Below are 25,983 nucleotides of genomic sequence, written 5' to 3'. Positions count from 1 at the left end.
GGGAAGGAGCGGGCGCAGCGGCAGCCGGGTTGAGCCCAGGGCTCCCGGTGCCACCAGTGCCACTTCCTCCCCGCTGGGTGCCCACAAATCCCCCCCCTCCCCGGTTCCCCTGGAACAACCAGCATCCTCTCCCCTTGCGCCTCGGGCTCGCTGCGCCTGCACCCAAGGGCTGTGCTGGGTGACGGGGCAGAGCTGGGACGCTCGCGGTGCGGGGTGGCGGCAGGACCATCGCTGCGCCAAAGGGGCCGGCTCCAGCGCCTGCTCTCACGAGAAGAAAAGACACCCCAGCGAGGCAGCGCTCTCTCTGGAGCCTGCTAAAACCCGGCCCAAACCCGTGCTGCTCCGGTAAGGCTCCTGCCCAGCTGCTCCGCCGCATCCTCAAGCCCAGAAGGGCACAAGACATCCCCTGCTACGGAAACACCCCGGTCCTCTACAGCCCTGCCTGCCTGCCTGCAGGCACGTCACCCTCCAGCCCCAGCTTAGCAGGGGCTAGAAAAGTCACAGAATTGGGCAGCAGCTGGAGTTTTCTTAGGACAAGCCCAGGGGAGCACCAGCACAGGGGAAGCAAGCGCCTCCGTCATTTAGACCAAAGGAAAAATGATTCAATTCTGGGCCTGCGCAGGCAGAGAGGGGGCAGCCTGTTCACAGCAGGCAGGGGTGCAGGCAGCAGTGCAGGCAGCCAGCAGGGCGCACCAGCAGCCCGCACTGTGCTCACACCGCCCCGTACATCCATCAGTGTCCCCCCATCCGCCCCGCGTCCCCCCCGGGGGAGAGGTGACCACCGAGCCAGGGCTCCAGCCAGCACCCAATGGCGCTGGTGCTGCCACAGAACACCCGTGGGTGCGGGATAGGCTCGTGGTGGCCCCTGAGGCCTTGCCAGGCCCGTCAGAGGGGAGGGGGATGCAGCCGCAGCCCCCGATTACCTGCAGGGCCGGGTGAGCGACGCTCCCACCCCCGAGTCCCGGCGCTCCCGCATCTCGATCTCTTCACCCTCGTTGAGGGAGTTGCCGGTGCTGTCGAAGTCACTGGCAGAGGTGCCCACATCCGACATGGACCGCTCTTCGAAGTGCAGGTTGGAGGGTTCCCCTCCCGAGTCCGACTCCTCCGACTCCTCTGACTCCTCCTCCTCCTCCTCCTCGCCGCCCTCCTCCCCAGCCAGGTCGGGGGAGATGGCTTTATACCAGAGATTCACCTTCTGCTGCAGCCCCCACATGTGCTGCAGAATGTCGTCGAGGTTCTCGTAGGTCACCTCCCCGTCCTCCTGGCACAAATCCTCGCTGCTGCCGAACTCTGGCACATTGTCGTAGACGCTGACCCGGCTGCCCAGGGAGCTGCAGGAGCCCCGGCGCCGGTGGCAGGCGAAGCCCCGCGGGGAGGATGAGCTGCCGCCCCCCCCCAGCCCCACGGGCGCATTCCCTGATTTCCAGTGGGTCAGCGAGCTGCCGCCCAAGGGACACAGGCTCTCGATGGAGAGGGATTTGGGGAAGGTGCCTGGCTTGTGGTCCTGGGGGACGTAGACCAAGCAGTCCCCGCCGCGTGCCGGCCGGTGCTGACTGACTCCGGCAGCCCAGTTGCTGCTGGTGGTCACGGCCATCTCGTAGTCCTCCAGGTAGACCCCGCTGTGTTTGGGGTCGGAGTTCGCCTCACTCCCACCTGAGCCCAGCAAGCGGTTAGTCCTGTGCGATACCGAGAAGAAGTGTTTTTTGCCACGGAAAGAGGCAGATATCCCTCGTTTAGAGGAGCTGGCCTTGGTGGCCACAAGGTCCCCGTTAGTCTTCAGGGAGCCCCATCCCAGTGCATCTGCGCCACTGCCGTGCGGGGCCACCTTCTCGTCTGGGCCAGCTTTCTCCTTGTCCTTCCTTCGGAGGGACTCGATCCTCTTCAGGAAGCTGCGAGACCGTCGCTTCTTCGGCTTCTCCTTGGAGCCGTCGCCACGGCTTGAGGGCCGCTCGGGCAAGGAGCGCTCACTCCAGCTGCGGCTGGAGGCGGCGATGGCAGGGACCGGGGGGCCGGGCGGTGCGGCCCCAATGCCACCGCCGCTGCCGCCGCTGTGCAGGGACGCAGCCTCCGGGTTGGTGCTGAGGTCCGTGAGGACGCTCTCGCGGCTGGACGCCAGGCGCATGGCAGAGCTCAGCGCCTCAGAGCCCTGGGAGAGGACGTCGACGGAGCCCACCCGGGACCACCGCTTGCTGTCCCTCTGGAAAGCCCACCGGTCGCTGATGGCGCACAGGTCTTCCTCCTCAGAGTCTTCATTCTGTGGGTGGTTGAGAAGAGGGGACAATCAATCGGTCGGAGCCGCAGAGGGTCGGCGCGTTGCCCCATCCCACTCCACAGCCGCCCAGGCGGGGAAGGAAGCAGCGCGCACACCCCCTCAAACCTTCGGCAACGGAGGGCTCCGGGAGCCACCCCGCACCATTTTTCCCCACCACACCAGGGGAGGGAAGGTGCTGCCTCCTGGCTGCATCTGGATAGCTCACCGGTGGTCGGGACCCTGCCGAGCCTCCCCACAAACCCCCGGCCACCCACGGCAGTGCACGAGGGGTTCAGGGCAGCACCCTGTCCCGAGCCAAAATCTGGGCAGTCGGAACAAGCAGGGATACACCCAGTAATGATTTCCATGTGTGAAGCACCAGGCTGGAGCGTGCTTTAAATGTATTAAGGGAAATACTAAAGTTTTTGTTATCAATATGCCAGTATTAATAGTTTGTGGCACGGGGGCTGGTTCCACCCATCCCTCCGGGGTTGGGTTTCCTCCTGCAGAGGTGCTGCGGCCGGTCCCCGAGCCCGAGGGCAGGATGCTGCTGGCACAGCCCACCATGGCTGTCCCAGCCTGGGCACAACAGCTCCCGCCTGCTGCTGCCAGAGCCTCGGGGAGCTGGGGGGGCTCGGGACAAATCCAGGCACCCACTAATCCAGCCAGGCACTGCCGGGGCTGTGCCGGTGACACATGGGCAGTGCCGGCTGCTGCTGAGTGCCCTGGGGCAGCTCTGGAGCTGAAGACCTGTTGCTCCTGAAGACAGGATTGCTGCCCCACTAGTGCACACACCTTACCCCTGTGCCCCCCAGCCCCGTGAACACCCATGATCTACCTGTTTACGCTGAAAGTGGACTTCCAGCTTCATGGAGGCACATGTGTTCAAGGTCATCAGCCTCCTGCAAGAAATCACGAGAGGCTTTACCCGTGTGCTGGCCCCCGCTGGGGCCACGCTCGCTTTTTCATTTTTTTTCTGCTTCTTAGAGCCCTTCCCGTGTGCCCAGCAGCTGCGGCTCCAGGGATCAGCAGGACACACAGAGCTCCATGGGCACCCCACTCCTCTGACACCCACCCAGGCACCCCCTCACCCATGCCTCGGGCACCACAGCCAAGGGATGAAACCTCTGGAGTGGCACAAGCCCGTGGTTGTGTGCCAGGAGGGATCTGGGAAGCGTGGCCATGGGAGCGGCACTCGGCTCCGGCCGCGCTGGCTCTGGGGCGTCCTTGGCTGTGCCTAAACCCCTGCAGTCACCCTGGCGCCTGGCATTTGCTCTCCCACAATCACAACCGGGGCTGTGTGGGTGCTGGTCACCTCTCAGATGGTGTTTGCTCGGTGTCCTGGCTCCCACCGATGGCTGCGGGGGCAGCCATGACCCCCACCCTGCTGCCTGTGGAGGGGGAGCCCAGCCCTGAGAGCTGACAGACCCATTTCTGCTATTTCTGAGGGCAAAGCCCCTGCGGGCTTGGGGAGACCCATTCCCTCCTCCCCAGGGCTGGGCTGGCCCCCAGCCCGGCCCTTCACCTTCCTCTAGCCTACAGCTTCAAGTCCTGGGGTTCATTTCTTCTGTGTAATCTCCAGTTAACTCACTTCAATTAGCACCTTTGTGAAAGCTACAACAAGCACTTCCAGCGTGCAAATACCACGTCTGCACAGCCAAGAAAACACACCCCAGGGACATGTCACCAAAAATGTGACTAATGGCCCTTTTGCAGCCCCACTGACACCCCCCAACCGCGAGCACCCTGCGGCAGGATTACACGCACCAAATCTGGCAGAGGGAGTGAGACGGGAGGACGCGTGTGCTAGGGGGGAAGAGAACATGCCCAGGGGGTTCATTTTCTTGGAAAAGCTGCATTTTCCAGTGTCTTTTTAGACTTTTTTGTTAGGCAAACGCTGCACAGGGCCACCTCAGGGAGCGGGGGACATTCAAGCCCTACGTAGCCCGGCCACAGCGATCCTGCGGGACAACCTGCCCGGGGTTATCAGAGCAAACCAATCTCAGGTGCTCCTGCGGCAAAAGGACCTGAAAGCCAAGGCAGGGTGGGATGGTCAGAGACCTCTGTCACCTCCTGCCTCGCCACCACACCAGGCGGGAAAACCGGGAGCTCGCCGGGCCTCCGGGAAGCGGGACAGGGGATCCTCCCACCCCGCCTGGCGCAGCAGCTTCTCCACTGGGAGAACAAACCCGTAACAAACCCTTTCCCCTCCCTCCTCCACTCCGTCCGGCAGCAGTGAATGCAGAAATCCCCGGCGGGAGCAGCCGACAGAAACGTCGCTCCCGGGAAGAGGAGAGACCCACCAGCACAGACTTCACCTGCGTAATGCAAATCACAGCGTCAGCCCCGCCGGGAGCACCCGCAGCTCCTAACGACCCGCACGGAGCGCTAATAATTAGCGGTGTGCAACTTCCACACAGCCCCCAGCACCGCACCAGCGCTCCGCGAGCCCTCGCTGCCTGTTTCCTCTCCTCCACGGGCAGCACCTGCTTGGCGACTGGGTGAAACTCCATCCACTGACACGATTTCACCCACAGCCGCTTTGACCCAAATCTGCCTTTTGCTGACAGCCAAGCAAGATCCCTTCGCTCTGATGCAGAGACCTGGTTTTCAAACTCTGTTTTGTTCTCAGAGATGTTATGGATCATCCTTGCAAATTAAAGCCCCGTAAAACACACCCCGGGCAGACACAGCTCCTGGGGCAGCTGGGGGTGGAAGGGGGAGAGTGGGCTGCGGCGACAGCAGAGCTGGGTCTGTCCTTCCACCTCTGCTTAGTTTAACAGTTCAGCCCTGACCAGTCCATTCCTACTCAAGCTCTACAGGAGTTACCCAAGCGTGAAATTAAAACACAGCCCAAAAGTCTCACAAAGAGAAGAATTATTCCCGGGAAATGTTTCCGTTCTCCAGGAGCGATGTATGTTCAAACCAAACCCCGGCACCAACAGCCAGCTACGCTGTTTGATTCAACACTAAAGCACCCAGACTCCTTGCTGCAGGGGGAGCGACGGTGCCTGAGCAGGCTCTGAGCCACAGCCGGGGTGCAAGGCAGACACCCCACAGCACCCACAGCCCCGGGGACCACAGGCAGCCAGCCCCCCTCAGCCCTTGCCTGGGGCACGTCCCCGCACCGGCTCCACTGCCTGCGGCTGTGAAGGGGTGCAAGGGAGCGTTACCTGCACAGGGATTTGAGGGAGTCCTGGTCCAGGAAGCTGTGGTCCTTCTTCACAGCGCTGATGTCGAGAGGGAACGATGAGTCTGGGGAGGAAAGCAAGAGGAAAGTCAGCGGCTGTTTGTGAACCAGCCGCGCCATCAGGCACAAGGGCTGGCGGTAAGCGTGGGAGGAGGGGATGCTGCCAGGAACAAGGGGAGAGGCTGAGGATGGAGAGCTGGGGAAGTGGGAGAGCAGCGGAGGGGAAAGGCGTGGGGGTCTCCTGGGCCAGGATTAGCAGTGGGAAGAAGCCAGGAGGGCTGGGGCATCCCATTGTCACTGGGACTTGCCACCCATCACAGGGAGGCAGGACTCGACCCGCGCTCCCCGCAGTGGTTCCTCCGAGGGATCACTCTGCACCCACAGCCCCCGGAGGCAGCCAGCAAAGAGCCAGAGCAAGACGCAGAGGGAGCAGGCGCGCGAGGGCCAGGGATGCCCCAGTGCCGTGGCAGCGAGCACAAGCCAAGTGCAGAGGTGGGAGGGATGAGTCAGGCAGAGGAGAGGGGGGGAAACACGCCCCACCGGGCCGGGAGTAGGAGGGCTTGCGGCAGCCCCGACGCTGGGAGGGGATCGGAGTCAAGCAGCAGACACCCCTCACATCGCCTCCTCCTCCTTCCTCCTTGCAGGACAAACAACCCAGTCACTGTGCCGGGGATCTTGGTGTGTCTGGGACAGTTAAAGCCCACGGGAATGGCTCCTGCGGGGTCAGAGCGCCAGGCTGGCTTCAGCGCTGGGTGAGATGAGCTGATTCAGAAATAACCACCAGTCCTTCGCAGCGCGTTCGCTCGCCCACACAGGTATCACCACCCGGCCCTGCTCCCAGCTGTGCACATCTGGAGCCCCGGCTGCCCCTCCATGGACAGGGGGGATAGGGATAGGGATAGGGATAGGGATAGGGATAGGGATAGGGATAGGGATAGGGACCCCCTCAGCTTCTCCCCTCAGCACCTCAGGGTGGTTTTTGGAGAACAGCCACCTCCCTAACACCGCCCCGGAGACGTCCTGGTGTCCCATAAGGCCCTACGTTACAGAATCCCAGAATCATCTCGGTTGAAAAAGACCCTGAAGATCCTCCAGTCCATCCATGAACCTCACACTGACCGTTCCCAACTCCACCAGATCCCTCAGCGCTGGGTCAACCCGACTCTTCAACCCCTCCAGGGATGGGGACTCCCCCCCTCCCCTGGGCAGCCCATTCCAACGCCCAACAACCCCTTCTGCAAAGAAATCCTTCCTAAGAGCCAGTCTGACCCTGCCCTGGCACAGCTTGAGGCCATTCCCTCTTGTCCTCGTGCTTGTTCCTTGGCTCAAGAGACTCATCCCCCCTCCCTGCACCCTCCTGTCAGGGAGTTGTAGAGGGCCATGAGGTCTCCCCTCAGCCTCCTCTTCTCCAGACTAAACCCCCGTAGTTCCCTCAGCTGCTCCCCATCAGACCTGTGCTCCAGAAACATGCAAAAGCATTACACATGCTTCGATTGCTCATCGATGACTCCCTCCTCCCACTTACGCCCCAGGGGCAAGAAAGCCTCTCCGCTCCCTTGGGCAGAGCTGGGAGCTGCTAAGAGGCCCCCCCGGGGCAGGAAAGCTGTAGGAGTACAGTGGTACAATAGATCCAGCACCTTGTTCAATCCCCACTGCCCCAACGGCCATGGGTCGGGTCTGCGCAGGCAGAGACACTCACTGGCCTCGGGGCAGGGGCTGGAGGAGCACCCCGAGGGGGCACGTGCCCAGTGCCCTTGGGCTCTCCCCAAAGCAAGGTGCCCGAGTGCCTCTGTCCCGTGCCCTGCTCACCCCTGTGCACCCAGACAGCTCTGCTGGGACCAGCTTCCAGGGAGCAGGGCCATCACCCACAAGTGTCCAAGCCCAGCTGCTAATGAAGCTATGGAGTGTAATTACCGAGGGGACAGCGAGCCCGGCCAGCTGGGGAGAAAAACAGAATGAAACACTTGGAGGATGTGGAAAGTTTTGCTCAGTGAGGCTGGAAAAAGGGTCAGTTTATTCATAGACTCCAGCACCCAGCACCCGCTCCTCGCCGCCCCGGGGCTGTAAACGCTTTCGGGGGCTGACACCTGGGTGTCCCCCACAGGAAAGGAACCCGTCCCGTCCCCGCACGTGGCCGCGCAAGGAGCCTGCCCCCCAAAATAGAAACCAGAAGCCGAGAGGCAGCCTGTAAAGCCATCACCCGGGCAGCAAGAGCGTGGCTCCCGCACACGTGTTGCGGGGGGCGGTGGAAGTGCCCGGCCGAACAATGACCATCACTGCAGCCTGCCGGAGAGCCGCTTCCCACTATTGTCCCAGCCAGCCAGGGCCAGCTGCGGCCACCGCTCCGCGGCACCGGCCCCCCCGTCCCGCCACGGGCTTGGAGTAAACACAGCTGAGCCGGAGGCCAGACCCACCACCCTGAGCCGCCCGTGGGTGCGTGGCCAAGGAGGTGGGAGCGGGTTGGTCACGGCTGCTCTGGGCACGGCTGGCTGCCTGCTCCGAAAGCACCTTGCTGCCAAATGGCGTATCGAGGCAGGGCAGGAGCCTGCAGGACGTGGCAGTGGGGAGGGAGGGAGGAAAAGCCGACAAAGGAAAAGCTGCCTCTGTGCTCCCACCCACTGCAAACACTCACTGAACTCCCCAAGAGCCGACAGCTCTCCAACGCCTGCCCGCCCTTGGCCCCAGCAGCCGCCCCGGGGACTCCTCGCAGCCCTGCCCAAAGGGGAAAAGTTCAGGAATGCAGGAAAGTTAATGGCACGACTGGCCCGCCAGGCCACAGCCAAGTCCGAGGGCTTAAACTTTTAACACATGATCATATAATTAGTAAACAATCCTCTCCATCCTCTCCCCACAGCTTTGCCAGCTCTCCCTTGCTATTTGGTTGAGATACAGGATACAAGACCATGTACAGAGCCAGGAGGGGGATCAGCCAGAGGTGGCAGCTCTCACCTTCGTAAAGCTGGGCATACTGAGGGAATCCTGCCGCCCGCAGCCACTCGCAAGCTTTCTTGGCTTCGACTTCTGAAAGAAAGCAAAGAACTGGCCTGAGCATCCCACCCAGCAGCAGCAATGCTCCCTGGAGCAGCAGCCCCCTCTCCCGCAGCTCCCCAGCCCGTGTTTTATGTGCACAAAGCAGAGGAAAGGACCGGCTGCAGAGCAACTGCTCGGCTTCAGCTTCTCCGCCAGCACAAGGCAAAGAGGAGGAGGTAATGCAGGAGTGACAGGGCCTCAAGGCACAATTTCAACCTCCCAACGAAACATTTCATTTCTGAACCCACCAAACCAAATACAGCGCTTTGCCAGGCAGGAGAGGAAGATCTTTATTTGTAATAATTAGTTCAGAGCTCATCAAAGCTTAGGGCTGGTCACTTTTGCAAACATCCTCCAGTACAGGCTGCCAAAGGAACCTTCCCTTCTCCTTCCTCCTTCCCACCAGCCCGGACCACCCCACCCTCCTTTCGAGCTGGTGTCCATCCTGGCAGGCACCAAAACCCTGATGGTTCTCTACACCCCCCTGCCCGGCCAGTTCCCACCCCTCACACATGGTTCAGCCATCGCCTAGAGGACCCCATCCAACAGCCAGCACTATTTTCTGGGAAACTTCTCAAATTTACAAAACTTGAGGGAAAACAGCCCAAAGCTCAAGCAGCCAAAGCAAGCTGCTGCCTGGTGTCGGCAGTCCATCGGTCTGCTGAGATTTATACTTCTGAGGGTGACAAACATTTGACCTCAAGCATAGAAAATGCGACAGTAGTTTTCAGGGTCTCGCCCATCCCTCTCGGAGGCACTACCCAGCACAGAGTGGACTGAGGCCGCATCCCCCTGGAGAGGATTGCAGCGAAACTCCCCAATTTCATCACCATCCATCAACAGCCACCGCCGAGGGCTCTGGCTGCATTTCCAATTACAAAGCTACAGCAGGGGAAAAAAAAAAAGCTCAAAACAAGCAGTTCAGTTAAGGACAGGACCAAGCCAAAACCCTGGACCCAAATACTTCAGAAGTTTTGGGAAGAAGTTTTGGAATAAGCGTCTGCGTCTGGGTCCAAGCTGCGCAGCTGCCCTCAACCGCGCCACAAGCCCGGGCGAAACACGGGGGCTGACCTGTCCGACCCTCGGCAGGGCTCAGACCCAGAAACTGCAGTGGAAACCTCAACCCTGAAGCTCGACTGGCTCAGCCCGGTCCCCGCGGAACCCCGCATGCCCCCAACGTCCCCCGGCCCCTCCGCGGGGTACGGTGACCTGCGGCTGCGAGCGGCCAGCCGGGAGGGCACCAAGACTCAGCCCAGGTGAACAGTCTGTGGTGACAACGGCTCCGGAGAGCAGATCCCCCCGCCGTGTCCCCAGGCAGGCAGCGTCCGAGGAGGAGCATCTCCCACCGCCCCCCGGCCAACGAACCCACCAGACCCCTCCCACCCCTGCTCCGTTCTGCTCCTCCTTCACTCCCAACGGAGTCGTTGGCCATGGGGCCACCGTGGCCAGAGGATGCAGCTCAGGGTGCCCCCAGCCAAGAGCAGAAACACCAACCTCCCAACCCAGCCCCACGACGGCCCCCAAGGAGGGATGGGTCTGGCATCTCCTCCCGGCAAGGACAGGGGAGGGAAGGGCAGCCGGGAGCGGGGCCGCGGTGCCGTGCTTACCCCTGGCAGCCGAGGGGCTGAACTGGCAGAAGAGCATGGCCGGGGTGGCAGCGGGGGGACGCGCAGGAGCCACGGGACACCCGGCGTGGCCACGGCCACCCCCCCGGGCTGGGGAGCAGCAGGATGCTCCCGCGCAGGACTGAGCTCGGCCGCCCACCGCCCCGCTGGAAACCAGGAGTCAGAGCACGGCATTTCCTTCCCCTCCACCGCCTCTTCCCGGCGAGGGGGGAGCGCGACTCTCCTCGCCCCGTTTTGGGGCCAGGTCCCAGGTTTGGACTCCTGCATCCCCCCCCCACCACTCCGAGCCCCACGCAGTGGGGAGCAAACCCCCCGAGGGCAGGGGGACTCTGCCCGCCCCAGGCAGGAGCCCTCCGCACGTCGAAGCACTGGCACGGAAAAGGTTTCCAAGCATCCCCATCCTGGCAGGGGCCAGTGGCCAGATTCCTCCCCCCAGCCGCCCTTCCCACAGACAGGAAAGGACGGGCAGGGAAAGGCTCCCGCCGAGCACACGGGCCACGGCCAGACGCTGCACACAGGGTCACCCCCGTGTCCCCAGGGCCCCCCCCCGACACTGGTGACGGGGGACCCAAACCCCACACCTGACCCCGGCAGTACGAGCGCCCATCTGCAGCCTCTGCTGGGATCCCAGCCCAAGCCCCTGGGGGAGGCTGCCTGGGGACCCTCCGCTGGGCAGAGAAGCCATGAGCAGCAGCGATGGAGATGGGATCCCACCGGGGCAGCGAGCCCAGAGCTGCAGATTCTCTGATGTCTAATAAAGGCTCATCGTGCACCATACCCACCCCTCAGCAGGGCCGGGGAGAGGGTCTCGTTGCCTCCTCTGGTCAGCATCAATTTTTACCAGCTTTTAGCAACTTCATATCTTTGCAATCTGTAGTTTAAATGTGGTGGAAATGATCCCATTCAAATTATATGGTGGGAGGAGCAGGCACGCAGACACCGGCACATAAACACGCACAGAAGCTGCGCTTCCCAAGGAGAGAAGAGGATAAACCCCACACCGCTGCCTTCCCACCTCACACCAAACCCGACCCCAGGGGAGCCCAAAGACAAGCACCCGCTGCCGCAGGGCTGGTCTGCAGCGGCGTGAGTCGTGCGCCAGCCACACACGGGGTGCACGGCTCCCCCCGGCACCTTACGGCTCCTCACCCAGAAACCAGCAGCAGACAAAGAAGAGACACAAAAAGGCAGCAGCAGCTTCCACCTGGGTCCTCACAGAGGTCTGCGAGGGGCCGAGGGGCTGGTGGGTGCCTGGTGTTTTCAGCTGGGCCTCCTAAGAAGATTTGCACAAGCCTCCATCCCCCCATCAGCACCACCACCAACCCACCGGGCACCTTGAGAGAGGAGCAAAGACACACAAGTGTAGAGCTGCTAACCAGTCTCATGAATGCAGACAGGGAAGGTGGAGGAGTGGTTCTGTCACATCTCCCACTCCAGAGGACGGTCTCCATGCGAGATGAGCCCTCGGTAAGTGCCTTGACGTGGGGAAACCCGCAGTAATGCGCTCGCTCCCGATGGTGCACAGCCCTTACAAGCCACTGGAGAATCCCCAGCCAGGCAAAGCCTCTGCCCTTCTCTGGCAGCTGCCGAGGCTGGGCGGCATCTCCCAAGGAAAAGGCACCCCACTCTCTGTGCCCAAAAAGGGGCACACGCAGTCTGGACCCCACGGCACGCCGCAGCACACCGGGGCGGGGGCCAGAAAGCAGAAATGAAGAAAAAGAGGCTCTCATTTTTCTAGTGAAAGTGGAAGAAAAGGATGAAAACCAACATGAAAGTGGAATAAAAAGGACAAAATTTGCCCAATCATCTTCGTGCACAGTCACTCCGCCAGCAGTGGCTCCAGCAGGGATGGCTCCCAGCCACGGGATGTTCAGAGCCCGAGATCCCTCCTTCTGGGGCTGCAGTCGTGGATGGGGAAGAGCCCGGGACATGCAATAAAAGCTGCACCGTGAGCGAGCTGCAACACCGGAGGCAAATGTAATTACAGGCAGGAAAGCCACTTCCCAGAACCCCGGCTCTGCACTTTTGCTTTAAAAATCAAAAATAAAAAACGAGAAGTCCCACCCCAGCTTCCCAGCTCCTCACAGAAAGTTTCCAAATTCCCCATAAAAAGTCCCCCACAGCTAATGAGTGTGTGAAAAGAAAACCACATCATAAAATTGCCCCTACGTTACCTAATGGACAGCCGTGAAACCAGCTGCCCGGCAGATGCGGGCGGGGGCTCCCAGCCTCCCGCTCTCACACTCCAGCGCTAGCAGGGGGAACGCTCTCTTTTCCTTTCTTTTCTTTTCGGTGTGTTTTCTTTCCATCCCGCCTTAAAATAAACTGTTGCCTACAACAGTGACTATGCAGAAGCAGAGCTCAGCTTCCCTTCCCAGCCCATAAACAGAAGTACTTGCCTAATTTCTACAGAAACGACAGAAAATCAGCTCCCAAACCAGGGGCACGTGCCTTCACTGCCTGAAAAAGTGAGGAGCTGAAAGAACCGTTTCCCACGGGAAACACCTATCCTGCTGCTGTGGAAGGTGCTGGGGCCAGGGCGTTGGCAGTGAAAGAGGAATTAACTCACTGCGACACCCAGCACCGTGCTCACAGAAATCGGTGTTGCCCCTCTGAGCTGGGCACCGCTCAAACACACCCGAGGGCCAAACCCAGACCCCTCCGCGCTGACTGAACCTCGCACTTGCAGCGTGAGGCGCCCAAGGAAACCCCCCCGCTGCCACCCCGGCTCGGCTCTGGACTCACAGCCGGGGCTCACTGCTGTCCACGGAGCTTTACACAGCCACGGGCATCCCCTGTCTGCGCACGGTTTGGCACCCAGCACCCATAAATACCAGTTATCTGCCTCCAGCCCGGCCAGCTCCCAGCACCATCCAGCAAACCGCAGCGATTTGCCACCAGCGCAGCCAGGGCACGCAGACAGGAACGGGGAAGGCGGTGGATGCTCTCCCAGATGTGGCGGGTTTCCATAATTAACCTCCACACGGTAAATAGGTCTCACAAGTTTTGGGAACTGTTCCTTGCTGCGTTGCCAATGAGGAATTGTTGAAATGCCTCCACCACCTCCAGCCCCAAAATGCCCTGTCTGCTCCCAAGGGCATCGCTCCGCCAGGGACAGCACCACACGGGGCGGGGGGCACTGCCCTGCTCACATCTCGGTGCAGGTGAGCACGAGGGAAATCGGGGGGTAAACCCCAGAGGTAGCACAGAAATTGCCGGCCAGCGTCTGTGTGGGTGCCAGGACCTGAGCACCGGCCGGTACGACCCGGGCAAGAAGCCCTCTGGCCACCACGGCGCAAGGAGACTGAAGCTGCTGGGCTTCTGGATGACCTCGTGTGCCACCCTCAAATGTCACCCCGAGGTCCTGTGCTGCCAGCTGCCCCCCCCCGCCGCCGGCCAGGCCCTCCCTTCCTCCCCCATCACCCTCGGGCAGTACCTGGAAGCCCCCGTGGGGCAGCAGACCCTCGGTTGGGCCAGTGGAGAGGAAGGACCCCAGGACGCCAGACAAACTGCCGCCACTCTGTTGTCAAAGTGAAGTTTCCAGGTACAAACCAGGCTTGTCTCCGCGGGTGCCCCCCAGCCCGGGGCAGAGGCGGCTGCATGGGGGGGTGCCCAGAGCCTGCAGCCCCCAAGGGCGCTCCCCCCACCTTATCTCTGCCCCACTCACATCTCAGCTCAGCTCCAGGGCTGCACGTAACCGCCGTTATCAGCTGGATGCAACAGCTTTGGTTTCCTCTCCTGCAAACGAGCCTAACCGTGGTCTTGCATCTGTCTGGTTTATTCTGTTCTAAAGGAAGTTCAAACTCAGCCTTCTGCACCCAAAACAAGCATCACCTCGGGCTCCACAGCGCAGAAACGCAGCTGTGAGACCATGGCCATGCCAGAGCTCAGCCCTGCGCCACACCGGCCAAAAGCTGCTTCTCCCCTTGCAGGCACCTGAGACAGGAACCACGTCCGACCTGCCCGGGGAACACCACCACCTTCACAGACATCACCCGGGGCAATTTAAATTCACGTCTGCAACCTTTTCTGTCTTTAATAAGCACTGAAGGAGCCACATCAGCCCCAAACGAATGAGACTTCATCATACCTTTGCAAAATGCAAACACATTTGTTACCTGCTTTACTTTAGAAAGGGGAGAAAACTTCTCCTCTCCTTTCAGTATTCACCCCTCTGGGACAACAAAGCCTAACAGTCACCTCCAGAGAAGTCAAAGTTAATCTTCTGCAGGATCGAAGGGTCTCTTCCTCTCTCAGGGTGTTGATTTAGGCTCACCAAGGCAGGGCTGAACAACCGGCATCCACGCGCAAGAGGCACGGGGTGCACCAGGTGCTGGAGGGAAGAAACCCACCGGGCTGCCGGACATGCCAGACATGGCTGCAGGACGTGCCAGGGTGGCAGAGACAGACCGAGCCGGGGTTTATCTGGCTCCACCGGGGTGGCTTTCCTTCTCCAGGCCACCTCTGGCCACCTCAGGACATCTCCTCCCAGCCCTGGGCTTCAGGCTGCCCCCGGGAGCATGAGCCGCGGTGGCTCAGGGGTTAAACACCCTGGCTGGAGTGCTGCAGCTGCAGAGCAGATGTCTGGTGGGAACAAGGGGATGGAAAGGGCCCTGGTAAGAACAGAAACAAAGGGCCAGGAAGGTGAAGACCCCGATCCATCCTCCTGCCTCCCCCATCTGCGTTTCTGCAGCTGCCCTGAGCCCAGAGGGACAAGGGGCAGGGACCCGTCCCCTCGCGTGCCCCGGGGAACGTGGCAGCAAAAAGCCCCTCGTGTGGGAGGAAGGAGCCCGGCACGGAGCCCCGTTTCCACGTCTGAAGAAGGCAACGGCAAAGCAAGCTGTGGGGAGAGACAGCCTCCGGCTCCAGCCCACCCTACGCACCACCCTGTGAGGTCCATCAGCGCCGGCACGGCCGAGGGCTCACCTCGGCCCAGATCAGACTTGGGGTGGGGTTATTGTCCTCTCTGCAGCACCAGTTATGTTATTCCCTGCCTGGGTTTCGGGCTGGTATTTACTCTGCTGAGCTGCCTGCACCTACAAATGCCCGTCTGTGTGCACAGGACAGAGAGAAGCTTCCCGGTGACAATAAGTTAGAAAGAAGGAACTTGTTACCAGCAGGAGCAAGTGATGCTGGTAGGAGAGACCGCGCTCCAGCAGCCACTGCCCTTCACCAAGTGCAGAGCACCGAGATGCCCCGGTACAACCCCAAAGAGCTGAAAGAAAAGGTTTCGCAGGCCCACCTGCGCTTCCCCTTCCACCCCTCCATGCTCCAACAGCCCTGTGCCAACAGGCTCAGCGGGATGAGGGCAGCCTGCGCCGTCCGCACCCGATGGCTGCGTTCACAAAGAGCCCAGCCCTGCTTTCCCGGCCTTCCCGAAGACAGCAGCTTGCCTCAGATGTTGTGGTTTCAAAAGGTACCTGAGCAGGTAAAAGTTTTCTGCGGCAGCCTGCGCACAACACCGAGAAGACAGCAGAGTTGTGCCTCCTCCTATTTAAGGTTCCTCATGATCCAGCCATTCATTTATTGAATATACGCTGCCATATGCATAAGTATCTCCACTGCTCATTTCTGCTGCTGGGAACCCAGAAGAGAAGCAAGATGAAAACTGCTACCCCGATGCTGAAGAAAATGCATCGGCCTTGCCCATCCTGCGTCCCACCCTCTTGAGAATCCCGCTGTTGTTTTCCTGTTGGCCCCCCCACAGCTCGCACAGGCGGTTTGGATGAGCAGGCGCCATCCCTCCGGGGGCAGCCAGCAGTGCCCGGGCCCGGCGTCCCTCAGCCAGACAGCGCCTCCCTGATGAGGAGGGGTGGCATCACGCACTTCTTCACACGAACAACAGCAAGAGCCCATTTTTCCACTGCGTTATACCCAGCACTCTGAGGTTAAAGTCCCGAGAGCGGGATCCCGGCGCTGCTTTCGCCGCAGCACGCAGAGCGAGACCCAACACAACCCATCACTGAAGGCCCAGCAAGGCCAAGGGCAAAGGGAAACAAAAATACTTTTGCTAAAAAGGCAGAACCAGCAGCCCCCCTCGTGTTTGCAGAGCGCGCTGGACCCCGCAACGCAGCATCTGCAGCTGATGCACATTCACATCTCCCGTCGACGCAACCTGCTGCGGGTTCTCCCCTCACTACGTGCTTAGTAGCTGTCCCCAGCTCCTTCTACTTTTAAATGCAGGTGCTAATGAATAATTACTTAATAGGCAAGGGAATTTCCCCCTCCTTCTATGCACTTATTTAGAAGAAACACCCGTGTGTGTTAGCAGAGGAACTCCACGGTACAGCATTCCCCCGTGGCCTTTCTGCAGCTTTTTCCATGTTGTACAGAATTCTAAACCCACCCGGCTCCCAGCTGAGGGACGCACAGGCTCCTCCGGCCTTCGGTGGGGACAGAGCCCAGAGCTGTCACACCTGGTCCGAGGTGACAGCCAGGCCCTGCCACAGCCCCGGCCCAGCAACACATCCTCGCGGGGAGAAATGGGCACTAATCTCTCAGCGGAGGCACAAAGGGCTGCTTTAGGGCTCTTTCCTTCCCTTTTTTAAAGGCTGCAATACGAAAATAAGCCAGAATCAAGTATTTCTCCAGCTCTGTGCAATAACCTGCCTCCTCCTTCTGCCTCACCAATCCCCTATGGCAGACCCTCCTGCCTGCCCTCGGCCAGTAGCCCACTGGTGTTTGCCGTGGTCAGACTGTGTCTCTGAGCTGGTCCCTGCACCCGCCGCTGCAGTGGGTCCACGGGGAGCTGGGCGAGCAAAGGCCAAACTTGCGAAAATCCCAGCCCGCAGCAGAAAGATCTCAGCAAAATTCAGGTTTTTTACCACCACGCTGCAGAGGACCCCAACACCACCCCTCAGCTGGCAAAAGGCACACCTCGGGTTCAGTTACAGGGTGGCCACCCCGGGCTGCACGGCAGTCTCGTCCCCAAGAGGGACATCTCCCTGCAGGCCTTTCACAGAGAACTACAAATCAAGGCGTAAAATCAAAAAAAAAAAAACAACCAAACCCCAAAACCTAAGTTTCAAAAAGCAGCCAACTAACAGGTCTCACGGGAATGCAGGTCTGTGTACGCTGGGGCAGGACCTGCCCACGGGATCTCTCCCACCTGGAGTGTGACGGGCCCAAGAAGAGCCCAGGGCCCCTCTTGCTGTGCCCAGCGCCCACCAGCACGGCCCGGGCACTGCTCGGGGGGCACCTCCCTCCCCACCCCGCAGCTCACCCTCCGCAGCCCCTCGCTTAAAACTGCCTTGAATAAAGGAGCGTTGGCAGGCAATGGCCCCGCGGTCCCGGGGCTCCCAGCCAATGCCACCAGCTGCCCTCGCTGCCTGGCAGGAGGGGGGCTCAGCCTCACCGAAAGGCATTTTTTGGCTCAATCTTAGGGAACAACCGACGGGTCGGAGGAGCTGGCACGCTGCACGGCCACCGTGCTTTCACCAGCTTGGCTGAGGCTGTGAGAAATAAGCCCCGATATTAAAAAGGCTGCAGAGCTGTTATGTCCTGCTGCGTCATAAGCGGGGAGCAGAGGGCTTGAGAGGAAAGCCACATGCAATGCGACTGAAACCCGCCCGTGCTTTGTCGCATCCATTTCCCCTCTCCGTCCTGCCACGCACAGCCGCACCCTCAGCACTAAGTGCCTGATCTCATCAGGGCTCTGGGCTCACAACGCACCCCACCACAGCTCCTCTCCCAGCTGGCAGCAGAAGCTGCAGACCATTTCAAGGGAAAAAAAAAAAAAAAAAGGTAAAGACAAATCTGGTTTGTTTTTCCAAGAAAAGAAAAAAAAAAGAGCTTAACAACAAAACAAATTACACCTCCTAACCCCTCCCTCACCCCGCTGCATAAAAGCCAAAGTAAACTGACTCACTGCAAAGGAAACACTTTTCAAAAAAAACCTCTGACAAGATAAAAGGTCATTTTACAGACTTTCCCATCTCCCCCCAAAAGCGTGTTTGCTGGCTGAAACCTTTCTATGGGATGAAAACACAAAGCAGGGACATGAGCAGACTCACCATGGCAGAAGCTGTTAATCCTGGTTTTGTTCATTGGAAACCGTGGATTAAATGCAGAGAAAAGTATCAGCATGACCACCGGGCTCCTTGATCTCCCACCTCAGCCACCCCGGCACCATCCGCTGGAGGCAAGAGCTCAGCCAAAGACCTTCCCGCAGGCACTCTACTGGAGATCTCCGATTTTTCCATGCGGGCCGACTGTACTGAGCTAATAAAATCTGCCCTCATTGACCCTGCCCGCCCGGGCAGCCGTCTAATTTCTCGTTAGAAGCAAACAGGACATCCCCGGCCGCGCAAAGGGCTGAGCTGTTCGAACAGCGGGGGTGGGAGCAGGCGGGGAGCGCGCGAGGAAGCCGGAGCGAGAGCGCTCAAGCGCACAGGCACACTGCCCAGCCGCTTCCAGTTCTCTGTGAGCCCGGCGGGCCACGCTGGCTCCCCCCAGCGCAGCCCTGCCCGCAGCTGGGGGCCCTCCCGTACCCCACCAGCAGCGAGGGGACACCGCAGTGGCCTGTCCTGGCCTGGCACGGGGTGCCCCTTCCAGCCGGGTGGGTTGCAGTTTTCAACTGCAACCAGTAAAACGAGGTGCCGAGGTGATGCTCAAGCGTGAGAATTCCCGCAGGGCCGCGGTTTGGTGGCACCAGGAGCGGGACGGGGCGGGAGCACGCGGCACTGCCCGCGGTGAGCCGGGAGGGAGGAGAGCCATGGGCACCACCAGAACGCCCTTTCCCACCCCACCAGGTGCTGACTCGTCAAACCTCTGACCTTAAACCTCAGCTGGGGGCTTCTCCCGCCCGGCTGTTTGCAAACCGCAGGAGCTGCCAGACCCTCGCCAGTGCTGGAAGATGATGCAGGGACAAGACCGGGCGCACCTGCTATCCAAGATACGCAGACTGAATCGCCTAATTTTCTACAGATTCGCGGTCTGTGCTCAACCCATCAGCACCACGCCTTGCCCCAGGCGTGCTCCTTCCCTCCATGCAGGCAGGACTCGCCCAACCTTTTCACGCAGACCGAAGCTGAGCCCGGTCCGAGGGAGAAGCTCTGCTTGACACGGGATTAGTCTCCATAATGAAAAGCACGTTCTCTGCAGCTGCGCTTCGCCAAGTCGGTGCTTTTGGCATCAGTAGTTTGCTGAATGAGCTGTGAGATCCCCTCGGCGGAGCAGGACCTGGCAGGGGAGATCCTTAGGTCCGAAGCGGGGAAGGGGGCAGAGAGGAGCGGGCTGGTAAATCCATGGGCGAGCAAAGCCCAGAGAGGAGCGGGAGGAGAGCAGCTGCCCAAGTGGGCAGATGGGGCGGCGTCTCCGCGGCCACCCGAGTTACCAGCGACCATGTGTAAAATTTCCACCAAGGCGGGAGGAGTCAAAAGCCGCTTCCAAATGTGATCTCACATCCCAGCGATGCAGGGAAATGCCGGGCCTCAGAGACGGCAGCGCTGCTGCCCCGCTGCGTGCTGCTTGAACTGAGGAAGCTTGGCTGCCGCCTGGCCCTGCTGCCAGTGCGTGCTCTGCTGAAGCTGCTCAGGGACCCCACAAAGTTGTTTGGACAGAGCAGGTTAATGAAACCCCTGACCCAAGAGGTCTTGATCCTCCTGGCACTCAGAGCAAGCGCTCGCCCTGCAAGGAGAGTATTGCTAAAGGCCCGCAGTGGATTTAGCCAATCAATAACAAATAATAACCATATTTCAGAGTGAAAAAGACCTTTCTGTGCACACACGTCAGCGGACAGCAAACCCAGCCGAGGCTGCGGGTGCCCGCTGGAGGTGCAGCGTGGCCAAGCCAGGCTCTCCACAGGGGACACCCACACGCCAGTGCTGGGACAAGGTGTGCAGGGAGGCACAGGCAGCCCTCCCCCTTGACAAGGGGATTTTGGTCCAATTCTCCCCAGGAAAAGCCTCTTCCACTGCTATCCCTGGCCGGACCTTCCTGTCATTAATGGTACCGTGGCGCCACAGAAGGAAACTAGACTAATTTCCAGCTGCGGCTAAAGAGCAGCAGCTGCCTCCCGGGTCTCCAGTCAGCCAACATCTGTAGGTGGGAGAGAAGGGAGGAGAAAGCCTTTGCTGGCTTCAAAGTGATGGGAGAGGCAGCCAGGCGTCCCCTCGTCCAGAGCAAACTGAAACGCTGCCCAGGAGAGGAGGCTGAGAGGGTCCCCGAACCTTCTGGGGCACAGAGAAGGTCCCAGTGCCTGTGGGAGAAAGGGGGAGCTGGCACAGCCCATTCAAGGGGCTCCCTGAGTGTCCTGGGGAGCTGCTGCCCGAAGAAGTGAGGGAAGGGGACCCCAGCCCCAGAAGAGCTGGCACAGCGACCTGTGGGTTGGCTTGTTGGCTCATCCTTCTCCTTCTTCTGCTGGTCTTCTCCAGGTCTTGCTGAAGGCTGGCCGTAAGGTGACTGAGGGAGGTCGACGTGTTCACCAGACAGATCCTGACACAGCTGGTAACAAGCTGTGTTGATCCAAGTCTAACTCTCCACTAGGTCACACTGTGGGCTTCAATACCACGTTAGTTCCTTCTCACCTTGTTTCTGATTCCCGGTGGGAAACCCGGAAGGTCTCTCATCTGCTATCAAGGGATACAGCACTGCAAAACCTCCCACCCGCCCCTCAGCTTGCCTCCTCACACCCTGGGAGGTAGAAGAGGCCAGCGCTGGAGGTAGGACACCAACCCAAGGACCACTGTGGTGGCTTCTGCCTTCTCCAAAGCTCTCCTCCAAACCCAGGAGCCTCCAGACCGTGCTGTCCAGGCAGGCTGCTGCCACGGTGAAAGCACAGCTCATGAGCCCATCATCATCACATGAACGTGGAGGTCGGAGTGAAACCTTAGGACAAGGATGGAACCAGATAGCACAGACCTGAGGTTTCAGGAGGTCACCTGAGTCAAACAGGAGTCCACGGCCCTTCCTCTCTCTTTTATCCCCCTTTCTCCCCACTGGAAGGAGACAGCGTTGAGGCTGGAGTCAAAGCTCAAGGCTTCCTTTTCCTTACGAAGCTAACAGGAGTTGCTGGAGAGAGCAGGCCAACAGACATTTTGAGAAGCAGTTTTAAAGGATGTCACAGTTTTGCAAAGAGACAAAGGAACATTTCAGAAAAAATACAGAAGTCTCCTTGCCAGGAATGTGGGGAATGTCAGGGAATATTACAAAACAGGATGCAAAAGCTGGCCTCAAGCGATGTTATAGACCCATATGCTGGCCTGACAGTCAAGATGGTGAATCCCGATGGAGGACGAGCCACGGGAATGGCAGACTCAGCTCACCTGCCTCGGTCCCGTGTCTGTCTCCCACCGTGCACCCCTTTCCACAGACATGGTATAAAATGTGGCCCTTTCTGTGTAACACGGCATTTTCTGGGGAGCTAAAGCAAACGAAGCCTCGTGGGACACAGCCAAAGAGCCCATCACAGGCAGAGGGAGGACCAGGGGATGCACAGAGAGAACTGGACCGGTCTGTAGCCGAAGGGTAGTCCCGAATCCCAGACTTTTGCTGTAAGCAATACGAAATGCTTCTCAGAGATGGTTAAAATGACTCTCTCCTCCAGTTTTGTAAATTAACTGAGTACTTCCTGGCCTTCCAAGGGACTCATGAGCACAGGAGCTCACACCCCCTTGCAACAGCTATTCCTGCTCAAGGGAAGTTGTGACGCCGAACGCATTGGAGCCGGTGCTGTGGCTACAGACAACAAGGTCAGAAGCAGAGCAAGACCTCCCCAGGGTCAGGCCAAGGAGAAGGCCGTTGGTTAGAAGGCAGCAGGAAGCCCTAATTCAACACACCAACAGTTTGCAGGAGCAGCTTTAGGAAACAGAGGCCAGTTACTGGCAGAACAGCACCTTTTGGCAGGAATGGGCGTGTTTTTTCCAGCTTCCCCTTCCATATGTGGAAGCCCCTGTGTAAGTAAAAGATTTGTCACAGCAAGACCTGCTCGGGGTTTTATTGCCTGGCAGTGGATTGCCCTGCCAGCGCAACGGTCTCACTTGCGATTGCAGCCAGACACGGTGAGGAGGAGTCTGCTGCTAACGGGAGACAAACCTCCTCCTGATGACAGGTTTATGCGCAGGACTGACGAAGGCTCAGCCCACGGCCGGTGCTTTCTAGGGGTTATACTGGGAAAGCTTTGTCCTAAAGACACTCATACTGGAACATCCACCTGCGATCACCCATGAAGGAAACTCTCCAACTGCAGTGGCTGCGCAGGGTGGGGAAGTCCCGCTCTCCCCATCGTTTTGGGGCAGGAGGACCAAAGCCAAGGTGGTCACAGTGCTCGCCCAGGTCTCCTTGGCTGGCGGGGAACCCATCAGGAAGAGCCCTCCGCAGGGCTGGAAGCGGCATCGTCCCCCTTCCCGCACCTCCGAGGGGCTGCCCACCCCCGGAGCCCCCCAGGACCGCCTCAGCCCACGCTCCGGCGCTTGGCACGGCAGTGTTTCACACAGGTGAGCTTCCCCCACACTCATCTTTGCATCGCTCAAAACAACACCCAAAAATGCTTACATCCTCTCAAGCAAGCGTTACTTTTCAGTCTCACTAGCGTGCGGCAATTCTCCTGTTGATGTTTCCGAGGAAACCTTTGCCTCAGAAAACTTATACCTTAGAGCTGCAGGCTAACGTCATTTGTGGTAAATCAATCAGCTCACATCCTTCTACAGCTCATCTGTGTCTATTTTTATGAGTTGCTAATTTTTGACTCGGACACGCATGTTTTCTGAAGGGGCTCAAAGCCCTTAATTAACACTCGGCTTTCCCAAGTGGTCAGAAAATCAAGCACTGAGCTGCTCTGCAGTGGCAGGCTGTGAAATCCTCCACCCCTGTTCCTTTGCCAAGGGCTGGTGGCCCTGCTCAACCTCAGCATCCTCAGGGGCAAGCAGCACCGGCCCGCCAGCCACCGGCGGCAGGCAGGACAGACCGCGGCAGGCAGGACAGACCGCGGCAGGTCTGTGGCACCATCCCCGGCTGGGCAGGGGAGCAGCTGCAGCAGCCGCGCAGGCAGGAGCTCACTGGCAGCTCCTGGTTCCTCCTGTCCCAGGCAAAGACAGAGATGGGCGAAAGGAGAGCAGTGTTAGAAAACGGGGGAAAGCTCTGTCAAAGCCACTCGTGCCTCATTCAATACCGCGATGGGCTTCAGAGCCCAGCCAAGAAACAGGAGCGCCTCAATAATCCGCAAAACACAGACTTGCGCAATGTCGAGTTCTATTTATCCGTGCTGTCCCCGTGCTGCCAGGAGACACTGAGGAGCACAGCTCCCGTTCAGGGCACGGCACGTACCACCAGAGAACAGGTAACTTCCCCGGGTGAAGCGGGTGGGCAGCCAGAGAGGAGCCCAAGGACACCTGGGGTCTCTGTGCTCATTGCAGCCAGGAGTTGGGGTCTCAGAGGCTTCCTGTCCCAAGAGACAGGAGCCCAGTCCGACTCAGAGCCAGGCACTCGGGGAGGGCTGGCCCTGCCAGGACGGATGTTCTTAATTCACCATGTTTTCCTCCTCTCTATGGAGACAAAAGATAAAATGTCAGTGAACCTTATCAAATACTAATCACCGAGACTTCTGACCTCATTATCCTTTGCCTTCTCTGGCTGCTGTGGCCAAAGAATAGAGACATGAGACATGGGCTCCTTCCCCAGGACCCTGCCCGGGGGACCTCAGTCCACCTCCTCAAAACGAGAGGTGCCACCCCAAAGCACAGGAGGAGGGACGAAGGGGCAGAGGTGGGGGCTGCCATCGCAGAGCGAAGGGCGAGCTCGGGGTGTGTGTAGCGGAGAAGGGGGCAGGAAGGAAAAACGTCAAACCCCAGAGCTCTGCCAAGCGCTTGGTGCTGCTTCCGGCAGCGGCTTTGCAGAACTTAGTTAATGAGCAAACATCTGCAGCTTCACATCCCATAGAGAACATTCACAAAAACGTGCTCCATTCATGCAAAAAATAAAATTAATTCATTTAAAAAATAATTAAAAAAACCCAAAATCACTGCTTCGCAAGCAGGTGGGAAAGCTGTGGAGAACCAGAGCGGGAGAGGCAGGCATCACCGGCACGGGCTGCTCCAGGGACAGCGTGACCCCCGCCACGGCTTCCTGCGCCGGAGGAAGAGCTCTGGGGCACACCCAGCTCCTCTCAGAACAGCTCTGCCAGCAGAGAAAGGCAATCCACCAAAAATCCACCTTCAGCCAAGTCCCAGCCTGCCTCCAGCTCCCGGCTGCCCGGCATCCTTCAGCCCCTCGCAGCCTGCTCGAGTCGCAGGCTACCTACTGCCTTCTCGCCAGTCCACGGTCAGGGCTAACAGCATCCGTGTGCCCAGGGAATGGAGCGTGAGGCTCAAAAGCTTCGGCTGACCCGCAAGCTCTGACTTTCCTCTTTCTTGACCACTTCTTCAATCCCACGCTACAGGTCCCGCTGCCACCGCGGGGATCCCTCCCAGCGCCCGGGGACTGATCGGGCAGGGCAGGACAGGGAACGACGTGGGCACCTCACCCACCTCTCTCAACCTGTGTGCCAGGGCAGGCACGTGCTTCCCCCTGGACACCAACACGTCCTCGCCCAAGCCCTGCAGCTGCAGGAGGAGCCCCCCAGTCGCTACCTCAGTGTCAGCTCAACTGCCCACCCCCCCTCCCCAACCAGGGAGCCTAAAACGAGAGGATGAAGAGGCATGAGGCCCCTCTCACGTCTCACAGCTTCTCTAAAAAGCAGAACTAAAAGCATACTTTAGAGAATTAATAAACCCAACAGCGCAGGTTTGTTTCTATGATGGGGGTCTTGAAGGACAGCAAACGTCACGGCCATACCAGCTGGGGTGGGGGGGCAAGACTGCCTGCCCCCTCCCCCCCCGCCCAGTGCCCACATCTGTCTGCAAAGCGGAATTTCCAGCTTTTCACCATCAAAACACAGATTCCACCCACCACCTGTCTTAGCAGGCAGGAACACGAAGTAGGACCAGCCTCCTGTTTCACCAGTAAACACATCTGCTGTGGTTGTAGCAGCTATTCAAGCAGCAGATCACTGTTTTCTTTAGTCGCGTTTCCTATTTAACCATTCTGCGAGAAAATTAATTCATACTTTTTTGCTTTCTGGATCAAACATTTAAAATGAGAGCTAACAGTCAGCTGGCATCCTTCCGGTTACCAAAGAGAGACGGTTTTGGTGCTTGCATGGCTACAAATCAGGCTGAGAGCAGCCTGCAGGGTTTTTAGGGAGAGAAAGCTAACAGATGCAAAACCCAAGGGGAGAAGAGGCCAGGGCACAATCACAGCCCAAGTCAGACCCGTCTGGCTTGACACGGGGAGGTTTTGGCATTACTCACGCCGCCCCAGACGCAGCAGTTCTGCCGGGTGACCCGGCCACGCCGAGCAAACACGGTGCAGCACGTGTGCCGAAGGCTTCTTCCTCCTGCTCCCTGGCTGGCCGCTCTGCCTGCGGGCTCAATGGCTTTCCAGAAAACACAGCCTCAGGTCTCCCATGCTCAGCGATAACAAAACATCTTTAAACTAAACCCATTCAATTCTTCCCCAGGCTTCCCATGTCACATTTGGCAGAAATATCCTGCAGAAGCACAAGGAACGCCTGTGGCTGCTGCACGAGCCCCGGTCAGGCTCTCCATCCAACACACAGCAGCACCCAGGGGTGCATCTCTAAACCCCCCCTCTCTGCAGTGCCTACAAAAGATTTAAAGCTTACACAGCTTCTTTTGTGCTGGGAATAATCCTCATCACACCGACCAGCAGCACCTTATTTACCCTCTCTTCCCCAGTTCCTTCTTCCTTGGCAACCTCGATGCCAGCCCTCAGACCAGCGGCTATCGCTGTACATGGCCCAGCACAAGACGATCCCGGTTTGCAACCAAAATTTGGAAGAGCGGCGCCAGTGACAGCGCCCAACTTTCAAACTGCTCTCTGTGCTGTGTCTC

The 25,983-nt window shown here is 59.3% G+C and overlaps 1 protein-coding gene across 8 annotated transcripts in view; it reads right to left on the bottom strand.

Moving 5' to 3' along the window:
* STARD8 (StAR related lipid transfer domain containing 8) overlaps positions 1–25,983 on the bottom strand; it is a 69,010-nt gene that overhangs the window by 5,984 nt on the left and 37,043 nt on the right. For 3 of the 8 annotated variants that reach the window (XM_074882570.1, XM_074882563.1, XM_074882568.1), the window contains 4 exons: positions 8,391–8,462; positions 5,425–5,506; positions 3,090–3,153; positions 924–2,254 (listed from right to left, as the gene is read on the bottom strand). In XM_074882570.1, the coding sequence (XP_074738671.1) occupies positions 924–2,254; positions 3,090–3,146 (1,388 nt within the window). In that variant the 5' untranslated portion in view covers positions 3,147–3,153; positions 5,425–5,506; positions 8,391–8,462. Of the gene's footprint in view, positions 1–923; positions 2,255–3,089; positions 3,154–5,424; positions 5,507–8,390; positions 8,463–10,078; positions 10,199–13,532; positions 13,811–18,108; positions 18,416–19,105; positions 19,425–25,983 lie in introns of those variants that run through there. The other 5 variants (XM_074882569.1, XM_074882564.1, XM_074882562.1 and 2 more) reach the window with 5 other exon arrangements.

Source organism: Strix uralensis, chromosome 13, assembly GCF_047716275.1.
Source record: "Strix uralensis isolate ZFMK-TIS-50842 chromosome 13, bStrUra1, whole genome shotgun sequence".
Classification (NCBI taxonomy): domain Eukaryota; kingdom Metazoa; phylum Chordata; class Aves; order Strigiformes; family Strigidae; genus Strix; species Strix uralensis.
Note: the sequence above shows the minus strand (reverse complement) of the source record. Positions and strands in the feature narration are given on the sequence as shown.